Source organism: Epinephelus lanceolatus, chromosome 12, assembly GCF_041903045.1.
Source record: "Epinephelus lanceolatus isolate andai-2023 chromosome 12, ASM4190304v1, whole genome shotgun sequence".
Taxonomy (NCBI): Eukaryota; Metazoa; Chordata; class Actinopteri; order Perciformes; family Serranidae; genus Epinephelus; species Epinephelus lanceolatus.
The window spans coordinates 30751494-30766383 of NC_135745.1; the positions used below are offsets into that span (position 1 = coordinate 30751494).

Below are 14890 nucleotides of genomic sequence, written 5' to 3' on the forward strand. Positions count from 1 at the left end.
TGACTCGGTATTTTAAAGTAATTATTTAGTATCTCAAATTAATTACTAAGTATCTCAAAATATTGAGAAACTTGAAATAATGATTTAATATCTTAAAATAATGACTCAGTATCTCAAATTGATGACTTAGTTTTTCCATATAATGACTTACGGTCTCAAATAAATTACTTAGCATCTCAGAATAATGAAAACTCAAAATAATGATTAACTTATCTCAAAAAAAGACTTAGAATCTAAAATTAATGACTTAGTATCTCAAAATAATTACCTAGTATTTCCAAATAATCGGAAACTTTCTCAAAATAATGACTTATCTCAAATTATTGACTTAATATCTCAAAATAATCAGTAGTTCTATCAATAGAATGAGCACTTATCAAACTACTTAATAATAATGGCTTTGTATTGCAAAATAATGAAAACGTTCTCAAAATAATTTTGTCTTGGTACGGTTTCTCGTTATTTTGAGATACTAAGTCAATATTTTGAGAATTTCTTATTATGTTGAGATACTAAGTAATTACTTTGAGATGAGTAAATCATTATTTTTAGAAAGTTTAGTATTTTAAAGATACTAACTCATTATTTTGATAAAGCTTCTCATTATAATGACTTACTGGATCCCCTTTTTTTAAATCACACAAACTGAAATGGGCTTCCATATAAAACATTTGGCACAGTACAGAGCTGAACTTTTCCTGACATCTTTATACCTCAACCAAAGCATCCATCCATTTTTCCATGCCATCTGCTGCACCCGTTTAGATGTGCGTGAGGAGAACCGTGACAAGTTATCTGTCTATCACTGACATTTGGGACTGAGATCCGGAGAGTTTACCTAAGCACTTAACAGCCTCCGTAGACCTCCACTCTAACAGATGGCATGCAATATGGACCCCGAGGTTGACTGCTGGGTAATGGATGGACCTGTCTTGGCCAAGAACTGCGATGTGATCAAAGGTTGTGGTTATGGTAACGGTCATGGTTTAGGTCACTTTTATCTAATGCAGAAAGGGAGGTGATTGAAACATAAAGACACCGCTTGGGTTCTTTAAATCAGCGTCACAGTACAACAGCCATATTCTGACTAACCACATAAATGCATTTGTTCAGGCATCCGTCAGAATTAGTTATGACTGTGTTCTCCCCAAATGTTTCCAGTGCATCATTTAATACCTCCGCCACCGAGGTTATTTTTGGTCCTGTTTGTCTGACATCTGTTTTTGAGATATCCTGCTGACTAACAGACAGACAAACAATGAAATTTGGTTGGAAATTGGGACGCTGGCCAAACAAACAAACAAACGATTAGTTTTTGGTGAAGATCCAGGATGTTTTTTAAAGGATTTCTAAAAATGGTGAAAGACAAATCCTTTTACAGATCATGCTTCTCGTCTGAGGGAACAGGTGGAGTTACTGTTTAGGCTGTGATATGTAATACTTGCTTATCTAGTTTTTTAATGTCTGTTTTTTGTGGAGGTAATATAAATTAGGGCACAAATAAATCTGCAAAAGAATCCATAAAGAGCAGCAACTAATTATTGTTTTCATTATCATTTCATTAATCTGCTGACTATTTACACAATGAATAGATTATTGGTCAGGTCTGTAGATACTCAGAAAATTATGAAAAATGCAACTTTATTTTTTTTTAATTTTGTCTCATTCTCAGTCCTAAACTTGAATATAATTCATTTACTGTTATATAGACCCTTTTAGGGTCTATATAACAGTGACTTCAGTTTGTTAGCTGGAGGCTAAACACAACTCACCACCACAGGGCTGTAGGCTACATAGGAGTCTGATGGACTAAGAGTCTCATCCTACTCTCTAATGTGCTATGTGTGAGCTCAGTCCTGCGTGTTCTTTAATGAAGCAATAGGAGAAGATATTCGGTCTCAGTTAATGTAGTTTATTAAGCAGTAAAGGAATAAAATTACAGAGCTCTGGGTCTCAACTTCACGTCCCTGACGAACAACAAAAGTGTGTCAGTTCACGAAGTCTGACCTCCTGTCCTTTCCCTGACCCAGTATATTTGAGCGTAACAGAGTGTCATTGTGCGCGCAAGGCGTTGTCCTCTTCTCATTGGCAGTTCCACTTCCTCCTTCACCACACCACGCCCCTGCCTCGTGTTAATCTGACTCCTTCCCGCTGGCGGTGGGGGCGTGGTTCCTGTTTTGAAAGACAAGAGAACAACACAACTCCCTACACGTGCTGTACCTTACTATCTGTATATCACTTTCTATTCTTTTTACCATATATGAAACTAATTATCTGAGCATTGCGGTATGTGCTCCTCCGACTTCATGTCTCTTCCTCTCCTGTAATTCTCCACTTCTGCAAAGCAAACACATTCAGATCAGCTGAAATCATCTCAGTATTCTCATTGTTCACACATCTAAAACTTATATAGTGAAACACAACTTATAGTAAAACACATAACATCATTCTATTCCCAACAAGTCTTAATATATCATCTTGTTGTGTTATTAGGAGCCAGAATAGAAGGTGTCATGTCTCAAACTTAAATTTTACTGCATACCAGCCACCACTGCACGTCAACAAAAACAAAGATAGCTATGGTTGAATGCTATAAGACGAAAGAACTGGATGAAGGCGATCGTCAAATATGCTCGCATGTGCAGCGTACACTTCATATCAGGTTAGGTAAAAGTATTTACTGTTGTACGGATGAATAACATATGTGTATTAAGGGTTATCATGTCCACCTAATCAGAAACTGGGGAGCTAATAAGAGGAATATTGGATTTCTCTGTAATGCTAACTTTTTAGCACATTAGCTAACGTTAGCTTCGATAGTAAAACAAACTGGAGGAAACCGTGAGTGTCGTCCTATGTAAGATTGGCATAGTAATCAACCACAAAGCTTCCTGTGACATCATCAATCCACTGAGAGAGCATACGGGTCGGCCAGTCCAGTCTCGTTTGTCAGCGTTTATGTTTTCAAGCAACACTTGCTGTCCAGGAGAGTGAGTGACCTGAAATGGTGCGTTCGTCAATTCAATCTGATGCTCTAGACTAAAATGAGAGTCCTGTGGTTGAAGAAATGGAGCGTTACAGTTCTATATGAATTAATGAACAGTTAAGCTATTCACACATTCACTCCACTTGGTGCTCTGCTGCTCCGAGAGTGTGGCTCTCTGGATAACCGAATGGTACATTCTGACAGCGCTCCCAATTTACGAACGGTTCAGTTGTGCCAGAGTGCGCTCCGGCACTTTGAATGATTGTCTCTAAATGCACCACTCACATCATCTTCCTCCATTGTCTAAAAATAGCTAACAGAACTTGCTAGCTAGCGTTGGCTAATGTCTGTGGAGAATTGTTTTGCTTGCAGCTAAGCCCCGCCCATCAAAAACGTCACACTGTTTGCTAACAGTAAAAGGGTCTATATGACTAAAGTACCAACAAGCATTCACATTTGAGAAAGTAGAACCAATAAATGGTTGTCAATTTGCTTTACAAAATGACTTAAATGATTAAAAAGTTAAACGCTAAATTGTCGCTCATTTTAATTTTCTTTTGTTTCAGGCCTAAATGAATTACATTGTAAGCTCAGTAGCTAACTTGCTCTTAAAAATCTTATCCTGTCTTTAGAGTTCCTTTGAAGGCATTGATCAAACCCCTAAAACTTATCTCTCTTCATCAAAATTACATATTTGCAATTTTATTCTTTCCATGAAAAGATCCCTTCATGCCTTAAAATGGCTTGGATGGAACTCTACCCCTCTGCCTTATTAAGCATGCGTGGATCTATGAATATGCAAACGAGCCACTCGCCTGGAGCTCATGCTCACCTTCACTCTGCTCATCAAACACACAATGCTCTGCTTGTAAACAGTAATGGATGACATGAGCCTTCAGCTTGATTACGTTATAAAACCACTAATAATGTGTTGCTAAGGTTAGATAAATGTGTTCCTGATCACCAGCTCTGACAAGCTGAAGCGAAAGTGAAACTGTGACATACTCCGGTACTTCTCGTTGCACCTCAGCGTTATGGCATTGGTTCCTTAGGTTTGTGATGTAACAGTACCTGACTGTCATGGGTGCACTGCAGCTCCCAGGAGGAAATGCTGTGCTATGGCGATGACTGCATATCTTCTAGCATATTAAAAACACCATATGGACATGTTAACAAGGTTAAAAACTCGATTTTCACTGGAGGGTGTCTTTAATGTTTTCGTGTTCACCTCCAGGGAAAACTTGAAATTACAACCGGTGTGCAAAAGATCTCATTTGATCTCAACTGTTTGCTCTTCAACTGAATTAAAGGTATACTATACAGGATTGTCAGTTACAGTTTGTAAATATGTTTCCTAGTGAAAGTGAAAGTAAAAGGCATCCCCACATCGTTATATTTGCGTTTTTTTGCCGCTTTGTCCCCGATCTCACCTGAGCAATATGAGGGTGCACACCATAAACATCCCCAACACAGAAAATAAAAAGACATTTGAAGCAGAAGGCAGAGTCTCTGCAGAAAAATACACCATCACACACTTCTAATGGGTCATACGTGATGATTTAGAGGGAATACGTCTGTGTCTGTACATTGATTTTAGGTAAATCCTGCATCTTTAAGTGAACTGTGTTGTGGTAAAAATAGCACCTGTCTCTTCTGACTGTTGCTAAATGTCCTGTCCCAGTTAAAAGTTAATGTCTCACCTCGTGGGAGACCGGAGTCCAGGTGATCTGTTTGACCTAGATGTTCTGGCCAAGCTATTGGGTTAGCAGTATCTGTTGTCATCTGATCGGCCGAGCCTCAGTCCAGCAGACATTATACACCAACTGCGATTTCACAGCAGCTCAATTTACCGAAGTCACATCTCATTCTGGGTCTGTCAGCAGCTCCCAGACTCACTAACAAACTGCTCTCCCTTCTCTCTTCTGTTATCTTTCACTTTCCCTTTTTACAGCTTTTTGTCCTGCTCTCTCACACTGACCGTCTTCATATTTGTCGGTTGCCAGTTATCTGTCTGCGCCATGTGTTTATGTTCGAATGCGGCGACCTTTATATGCGTGGATATACCGAGCACCTGTCTGTTTCCATGTGTGGTAATGACATGTTTTGCATAAAAGAAGATTTCAATCGCCCATTTCAAATCCGTGCTGATGGTTAGCCATATGAGCTGCTTCCAGCTGCCAGATGAGTTCTTGTTTGCAGATCTCCACCTGTCCAGCCCCATCTCTCCTCCGCTCCGTCTTTCCCCTCGCTCCTCCCGCTGCCTCCACCTCTTTGTGGAGAGGAGGCTCGCCTTGTAGAGCAGATAATTTATTCCTGTTTATCTCCCAACTCTGCCCTGTGCCGCGGGGAAATGAGAGATGGAAAAATAGAGAGAAAGAGGAGGGCACAAGCTGTTTTCCTTTCATGTAACTGCAGAAGACAGCAAATGGATGACAGCTTCAGCTAGCAGGGCCTCTCAGCTCGCTAAACACACTCCGACACACAGAGCGCATGCTTGTGCCCGAGCTGTGTGTAACAAGTCATTCTTTCCCCCCTCTGAGCATCCAAAAACATGCTGTTTAAACTTTTGCATATTCTGATCGGCTATTGTGTAAACTGTGAATCACACACACACACACACACACACACACACACACACACACAGACTGACTGTCTCTGTGGAACCTTTTAGTGCTTAACTGGCCTTGTTTTTAAGATTTAATAATTAAAAGCGTTTTTCGCCATTAGGATAACACACTGTGCGTATGTGTGCGCAGCCATGGAACGTAGCTAGTTAGTACATTAAAGGTCCAGTGTGTAGGATTTAGAGGCATCTAATATTCATCACTATGTTTTCAGTAGTGTGTAATTACCTGAAGTTAAGTATCAATGTGTTTCCAGTACCTTAGAATGAGTAGTATGTAGAATATCTACATATGTAGTGCATCCTCCATGTTGTTTCTATAGTAGCCCAGAACTGGACAAACCAACTCTAGATGGGCCCATTCGAAATTTCACATCGACCACCGTAGTTCTCCTACATGCTTGGCACACGGGAGAAGTTTCGCCGTGTCTACTCGTATACAGATATTTTCGTAAACATATATTTTCCTGTTTAATTTGGCCTCTCGTTCACTTGCAAAGTTTCAGGCCACTAAATTGCGATTTCTTTTAAACGCCACTGTTTATCTTTGTGGGTATGTGAAGCAAAGCTTTTGGGAAATGATGACATCTCCTCCTCAATGTGTGCACGCCCATTGTTTCTTTGTGTAATGAGTATGCGCCAAAAACAATAACAACAGCTGACTACCGGTGTGTTAGCACCGCTAATGACCACTTTACACTTAAATTTATTGCTGCACCACTTCAAGGACGAACTGAGGTTTCTGCTGAACCCAGTGTTCCTTGGTCTGTGGTTTGTGTACATACAATGTGTAGATACAGTGGTTCTTGATGGGGCCCGGTCGAACCAGCAAATGGTGACACCTTCCAAAGTGGGATTGTTGTCGATGAGGAGTGGAAGGAAAACTTTAGCATGTCCAGACCATCACTCGTATCTTTGTGTGAGCTTCTTTGCCCTGTTATAGAACTGGAATCAAACAGATGTGAGCTCCAGTAGGTGTTTTGAAAAAGCTAAAGTTAGCCTCACATTTCACTTCCTGTGTGTGACGAGGGAAGACTGCTATAGACACCAAAGGCAGGCGAGCATTTGGAGCTGTTTTTGTGTTTTAGCACAGGTGGATCTTGTAATGTCATATGGACAGATTTTTTTTTTTTTTGCTTAATGAGGAAGGAAAATATCTGTTTAAAAACATACCTGTAGATATGTGAAGAGGACCTTTAAGTATTAGATTTAATTTTACGGTACTTCTGCTTTCCGTGAACAAAGGGCTGCATCTGGTGATTATTTTCATTTTCCATAAATCAACATATTATTTTATTTATTTTTCAAAAAAGGAAAGCAAGGGAGAGAGGGGGTATGACTTGCATTTGTAGATTTAATTTTTCAGTCTGGAAAATATCAGAAGACAGAGACCAGAATTATGTTTTTATGTCTATTATTGCCTGACTAAAAGCCCCAAACCACCAAATATTCAGTTTACAATGATATTAAACAGATAAAAGCAATAAACCTCACATTTTAGAGGCTGGAACCAGAGAGCATTTAGCTTTTCTTTGTTTAAAAACTAAAACATGATTTGATTGTCAAAATAATCTTTTCTTTTGATCAACTTATTGATCAGTAAGTCAATTTTTGCAATCCGTCAGCCTGTGTAAAATGCAGTTAAAGGGTCAGTTCACCCAAATTACAAAAACAAACAACCATATTTTCTAAATTATCTCTTGGGTTATTGTGCAGATAGTTTTATGGTCTCATGTGCTGAAGTTTTGAGGTATTCATCCAGAAGACTTCTGCTGCCGCCTCAATACAATATATATAAACAGACTTTTGTATGTGTTTACAACAGTGTGACACAATCAGTTGGTTTTTTGGTGTAATTTGGATGAAATTACCCTTTAAATTCCCCTTAAATAGCTACAAATGCTGAGAGCAAATGGATGCATAATTAATAATAATGCAGTTATATAATTCATGTATAATAACTGCAGCCTGAAAGGGAACATTCTGCATAATAATTTAATATACATTTACTGTGGTGCTTCAGTACGTTATGTAATTATGAATGCAGGACTTTTTGAATTTTGGTTTTGCTTTTTACTGAAGTAGATAATCTTCTACGGGTGTGCGTGTGCAAGCATTCTATATCTTCTGCTTCTCTATATATCTCCATACATCTCTTACAAGCCAGAGCCCCTCTAGAAGATCTGATACATCATACTGTGCTTTGCATCAGACTTACAAACTGTGTGTCAGTGTGTGTGTGTGTGTGTGTGTGTGTTAGTGTTTGTGTCTCATGCGCGTTTTGAGTTGTGTCTTTTTCCTCTCCTCCTGTAGCAGACTGTAATCCATGGTTTTGTGCCTCCTCCTCAGGCTCCATGTCAAAGTCAGTTTCAGATGAGATGAATGTGACAGAGCAGGCTGAAAGAGCAAAAAAAAAAAAAAAAAAAAAAAAAAGTCTCTGCTGGTAATTCAAAAGGCCGTTAGCAAAAATGCAAAAAAAAAAATAAGAATAGCACCCTGTGGAACAAAAGAATACCTGAGTGCTGTGTGTAATTATAGCACGTTTAGGGAGTCACTGTTTATCACAGTGGGATCAGGGTAGGAGGATAAAAATTGAGGAAGTAAAAGAAACAAGTTGAGGAGTTAAAGAGCATTGTCGGGTTGTTGCCGTGGGGTAAAGCTTGCTGAGATAGAAACAGGCTTTCTTCACGGCAGCAGTGAGCCTTCTGGAGGAGGGGAATCACAAGCTCGTAAAGAGGTGTACAACACAAGGTCCTTTAAGTGTCATATAAGTTTATAAAAAGTCATTTTGAGACTTGTTTTTGACTTCCAAACTTTTTGTGGAAGGAATTTTCTGATTTTCAAATGTGTTGCTGAGCGTGCAGAGAGAAAATACATGGCTCTGTATATGAGAGCGCGGCCCATTCACACTGTGCCTCACAGATATACCAAACAAAACTGACTTTATTGGATATGTTGAAGCAATATAAGAGCGGATACCCCAGGGTCAAAATATAACAGAAACAGACTAACAGTGAAACATCTCAGGATGAAAAGGAGAGGATGCAAAGGAAGGCTGATAGCGGCAGGAACATTTTCTTCAAACTCCACTGAACATCTTCATTTCTCTCTCTCGTTCTGTCTGCCTGCCACTTCCTGTCTTGCAGGAGCGCTGCAGATTGAGAACAGCGAGGAAACAGACCAAGGGAAGTACGAGTGTGTGGCCACCAACTCCCAAGGCGTGCGCTACTCCTCCCCTGCCAACCTGTATGTGCGAGGTAGGACGGGAACCCAGAAATGCACATGCACACGCACAAACACACACCCACACAGAGAGACAAACACACAGAAACGATTAAGGTGCTCTTGGTACAGACAAAGTCTTTTTTCATTTCTGTGCTTTTTAAACAAGTATTACTAACCCATCCATTGTCTACAATACATGTTGAATCTGTTGTTTGCTATTTCTCACACCCACCCTTAACAAGTCCACCTTAAACCTCGGTGCGAGCCCCTGCAGTGGAGTCAAATTGGACATGGAGTTGGGGACACACCTTGGTTTAACTGCATGGAAGCATCACTGATCTGTCTACTAATATGGCTTCTATACAAGAGGCAGATTAAGAGGACAATGTTGCACAAAAGATGCACAGATTTGATTGGAAATTTGGAAACAATCAGGATATAATTAAATATATTTACATTAATGGCATCATTTTGCACCCACATGATCCCTGTGTAACTGATTGTAGCCTCTGGACTGTGGGTGCTGCTGTATCTATCTGGCTTATGGCTGAAAGACCACGACCAATGTTCAGATTTCTAAGTTCTAGATTCTATGTTAATTGGAATATCGGAGGAGAGTGCGTGTTGGTGAGCGTGTGTAATGCAGTGGAGCGAGTGGCTTTGCGCTGGCCGTTTTTATTCTCTCTGTGTTTCCCCGTTCTCTTTCTCCCCCCCTCACGTCATTGTGTTCTGCATCAACCCCCTCTCATCCCTCAGAGCTTCGAGAAGGTTGGTGTGCTCTTTCTTTTCTTTTGTTACTCCTTTGTTTCAGAAAGCTTCACTTATTGAAACAGAGAGAAACAAAAAAGGAAAAAAAAAAAAAACATTTAAAGGACGCCGGAGTAGATTTGAAGTGAAATGATATTGTCTCCAAAAAATATGAAGAGAGTTGATTTCTCTAAAGCTGCTACGATCATGAAGTGGTCTGCCTACGCAGCAGAGTGCATTGACTGCATTGTGAGGCCTTGTGTGCAGAACCCTTGGTATTGCCTTCACTCCCCGATCAATGTTTTCTGCATGGTATGATCTTGTTGTCATGGAGACCCAAGAATTGGAAGATTAAAAAGAGGCGATGTTTGCATGGAAGGAGTGAGAGAGAAAGAGAAAGGAGCACCGCTTGCATGTGTGTTGACTGACGGACTGACACAAGAGCATGGCACAGTGTGTGTTCACGCCTATTGATATGCTCGCATTGTGATATTATTGAACTTGCTGTCTTGTCATGTCTGGCTACTGTCTCTCTGTTGTTGTTGTTTTTTTTCTTCTTCTGCTTTTGTATCACATCATGTGTAATGTTATGTCATGGCTCCCATGTCATCACATCTGCTCCAATTCTGCACTTGTTGCACTGAGTGGAAATCTTGCACTTGCAGTCACGCTTGTATGTGCCCGTCTGTGTTGATGGTATTCGTGCTGTGCAGGTTTGCAGGAGAAGTATCAGTTATTTGGCTGCTTTCATGCCATGAACTCAAGATGGCGAGAGAACCATCACGTCACCTGTGGTGGGAAGTAACTAAGTACATTTACTCAAGTACCTAAGCACAAATGTGAGGTACTTGTGCTTTACTTGAGATAAGTACTTAAACTGTACTGCAATGCAGAGGAAACTATTTTACATTTAATTTTCACTACATTTATTTATCAGCTGTAGCTACTAGTTACTTTGTCAGTTAAGATTTCACTTACAAAGAATAGTATGACCTCATAAAACATGATTTGACCTGTGGTACTCAAGCTTTTTCAATAATGCTCCCCTTTGTAATATATTTTCAGCCAAGGACCCTCGACCAGTGCTTTGGTAGAAAACCACAGTGAACAAACGGAAATGTGAAGGTGATTTTTTTTTTTGCGGCAGTTGCGGAATATTTAATATAAAATCTGGTTAATCAAACTTACATTTGCACTTTTATTAAACTTATTATAGTTTAATTGTTTTTTGAAATATGCATGACAGATATTTTTTAAAAGAAACATTTTCAAAAGATCTCACATACGCCCTTTTGAGAAAAACTACTTCATGAAGGAAATAAAATAGTTCAAATTAGCTCCACCTCAGCCAACTAAAACAGTAAAATGATACATACACATTAATGCATCAGTAATAACTATAAAATAATATGATATATAGTGTTGTCACGATACTGACGTTTCTAACTTTCTAAAATTATCAATAATTGACATCATTTTTGATGCAACAGGGAAAAAATTACATTGATGGCACACATTTTAAAATTTTTGCTGAAAGATAAATACAACAAAGCTAGAACATGAAAACAGCGACTTGTCTTTTCTTTGTTAGTAGCAGAGAAAAGCAAAATGACTGTCGTAACATTATCAAAAAGCAAGGGTGAGAAAGTGCAGCTTGTACCGGTGTATCAATACTGCAGGAAATTAGTATTTAAACTGTTTCAAATATTCAGAAATTATTTGTATAGATAACATTCACTTCCTGCTTTTGAGTGCTTTTACTTTTGATACTATTTAACGTTTGCAAGAAAAACAATCACATTCTTTCTCTGTCAGATTTTGTCTTTTATTAATAAGCAAGAAAATCCATCCCTGCTTAGTTCAATACTCTGAGGTGTTTCACTGCTACAGGCTTACTTGGTCTGGCATGACCACCAGCTTATGGAGGGTAATGCTTGTTAGCTTTAGCACATGTTAGCTAGACATTGCTGACATTACTGAGTCAGTTCATTGATTTTATGATCATTGTTTCTCCTGATAGACTTTATTTTAGCATTTAGTATTAGCCTGCAACTGGCACCTGTGACCAGAGTTCAGCAAAAATGACTGTCGCTTTAAAGTGGAACCACCCCTATTTTCAAATTCATACATGTTATTTCTAAGGTCTAGAAATGTGCAGAAACATGAACAACTCTCTCCCAATTCCAAAAACTAGAGTGCTCTAAAACTCAATATGTGATTCGGATATTCGAATATTCGTTTCTATGGGTAGGTATTCGTTATGAAAATTTGGTATTCGATATTCGGGTTTTTTTTGTTTGTTTGTTTGTTTTTTTTACATATTTTTTGGTGCTAAATGTAGTCTTTTTGTTGTTGGTAAATGTAGGTTATCAATAAAAATCAAAACTTTTAAATTGCATTGTTAAAAATGTGAAAATATAGTAAAGCTTACCAATGGAGCTTGTGCACACGGCACGCTTGAGCGCATCCGTCTGAGGCTGTGGATCAATGCCAAGTTTTACCACTTTATCACTATTCCCTCTAACTTGTAGCTGTTTTTTCATTATCTTTTGAATTTAATATGAATTATGTAACCGTTTTTGTCAACGTTTGTTTCCCCCGTTTTGTACAATAAATTATTGTTTAAAGTTTCAACAAGTATCTTTTGGAGTGTGTGACACAAGTGTGTTTTGAAAACGACCGCGGACTGTCACCTGCTCAACGCATCAGTACCTTCGGATGCCATGACAGTAATAGATTATAGATTAATAGATTATAATAATAATAATGTCAAAATATCATTTACAGACCGATTTAACAGACGATCACTGCTGCCCGACCCGCAGGTCCATTTGTGGGTCCCGCAGGTTGCGGGTCGACCCGCGCATCACTACTCAGCTCAGTCTATAAGGCTGTACACACAGCAGTAAGGCTATAGACATTATATTCTATTCAGGCCAGCAGAACCAGCAGCGCATCGGCTCTACAGTGCACGGCACTTAACCATTTTATTGCAGCACAGAGTGTCTGCCAGCAACCAATTACTTGCAGAGGCTTCCTACAACTTGTTTCAGCGGTTCCGATTTAATCAGAAGACAAATTAAACAGGATGACTAGCCAATGTGAAAATCAAAAGAAAGCACAGAATAATGTACTGAAGGAGACTGTTGTGCCATCCCATTTTTTTGTGGTTTGAGAGCAAAGATCCAGTCGCCGCTTTGCAAAACTCCGCAATACAATTAGGTCAGAAAAAACCCCGGAGTCCGTCTGTGCTGGAAATTCACTGTACTTAAAATAAAGTGTGTTTTTCACAAACTTGACATGTCCGTGAGTCACTTGCAGTCCATTCAGGATGATTATAGTGACACTGAGAGCACCAGTGGTGTAAGGTTGTTACAGAAGGCCCCAGTGCACAATATTATAACGGGCCCTAAGGCCGGGAGGTTACTCATTATGCGCCTAAACTAGCTACCGTTTAATCTTATCGTCACATGATCAAATAGAGACTTGAATTTAGATAACACCAACATACACATCACCCAAAAATCATCATCACATATATGTACAGGACAAAAATACCAAAGAAAATTTGAATTATTCATTTATTTGAGTGTTTTCTATAACATATTGTGTTATAGATTGCTACTGGCTCATTTACAACAACAAAAAAGAAAGAGAGATATAAAGCAAATAAAGCACATGGTGCCATTTTGAATTAAATGTGAGTTTTGCTTTTAACACAGGCATATTTCTAAGGTGGCAATCTAAATTACTTACGAGGGCCCATTTTCTTCCCAACATGTAGTTGAAGGGCCCACTCTCTCCATGACCCCCTCATCCCTTGTCTTTATTTACGCCCCTGGAGAGCACCCAGGGGAACGTTCGGAGTATATGGGCACATTTTCTGTTTAAGACCTGAGAACACTACAATAGAATAAAGCTCAAATGAGTATAAAAAAAGAAAAGAAAATCAATTTTCCCATTCGTTATCTATGGAGCAGCTTCAGATTTTATACCCGATGACGTCACAAGTTTGAGACTTCCTGCTCTGGTTTCTGGCTCATGTTCGCTAATATTGATTGAACTTTGGAAATAACATATTTGAATTCTTAAATTAGGCGGTGTCACCCTTTAAGTTCATTCCTCAAAAAATGATTATGTATTTTTATATACACGTGACTGTCAGTGGAGGACTTGTACTTCTAATTGAGTATTTTTCCATGTGGTGTGTCATCAGGACTCAGACTAACAGTAAACAGTTTATATACAGGTATAGCAATGTGCCAGCTGTACTGTAACACAGCCCGTGCTGTATCTCTGGCTGTTGCTATCTTCACCAAACACTCCGATACGCCTCTACTGACTGACATTTAAAATTAATCATATCTATTCACATTTTTAGATATCGAGGGGATATTAATGATTCCCTCTTATTACAGTGGATAATGAAAGCGGTGTCCTTGAGACGGACTGGATGGTGCTGCGTAAATGTCAGCTCAGTGACGGTGCTGAACGGGTACATAGCAGTGCGGAGATACAGCCATAATCCTTATGGCTGTGCCAAGGTCTCCTCAGCCTGTAGCCTCCAGACTCCCTGCAGAGGACGGGACTAATGATAGCCCGCGCTAATAAAGATTGAAGCTCCTGGCTCTCACAAACTGTATAGAAACTGGAGGGGAATCATGCGGCCTGGCTCGATTAACTTAAAGCTAGAGGCTCTGTGAGCATGTGAAGGATTATCCCTTGTTATGAGCTCACTTTATTGTAAAGTGCTCGGCTGCGTCTCTGCAGTGGATTCTCCAGTCTTTTGTCTCTCTTTTTCTTTAGAAATACTGCTGAGTTCATGTTTCAGATTCCTAAACGATCATCTTGAGTCTTCACCTTCATCCCGTTGTTGCTCATATTACCAGACTAATCCATATGCTTAATTAATTGTCTATTTTTTGCCATATTAATCAGTTTAAAATTACTGACTGAGTGAAAGTGATAGTGTTGTCATGCTGCATTGCACCTGTTGTGTCTGTCTTGTGCATGGAGCTGTCATGGATGCAGTCTGTCTGTCTGTCTGTCTGTTTGTCTCCAGCATGCTCTAATGAGGAGATGCCTGCCTAATCATGTCTGTTTTCTAACAGATCTACCTGTTTTTGTCTCTTTGTCTCTTTCTTGTCTTCAACTTCTGTATCCAATTCTGGGTATCTTCCGATTCTTTATTTTCTACAAGTATTCCAAATGCTTTACACTTTATGTGTTATTCATGAAATGATAGTGACGTCACGGCAACTTTTATTTTTCTTTTTTTTCAATTTGTTGAAATCATGCAAAAATGTTAA

General features: G+C 39.2%; 1 protein-coding gene across 10 annotated transcripts in view; it reads left to right on the forward strand.

Moving 5' to 3' along the window:
• ptprsb (protein tyrosine phosphatase receptor type Sb) overlaps positions 1-14890 on the forward strand; it is a 109046-nt gene that overhangs the window by 45879 nt on the left and 48277 nt on the right. For all 10 annotated transcript variants that reach the window (XM_033650624.2, XM_078173239.1, XM_078173240.1 and 7 more), the window contains exon 6: positions 8756-8866. In XM_033650624.2, the coding sequence (XP_033506515.1) occupies positions 8756-8866 (111 nt within the window). The remainder of the gene's footprint in view (positions 1-8755; positions 8867-14890) is intronic.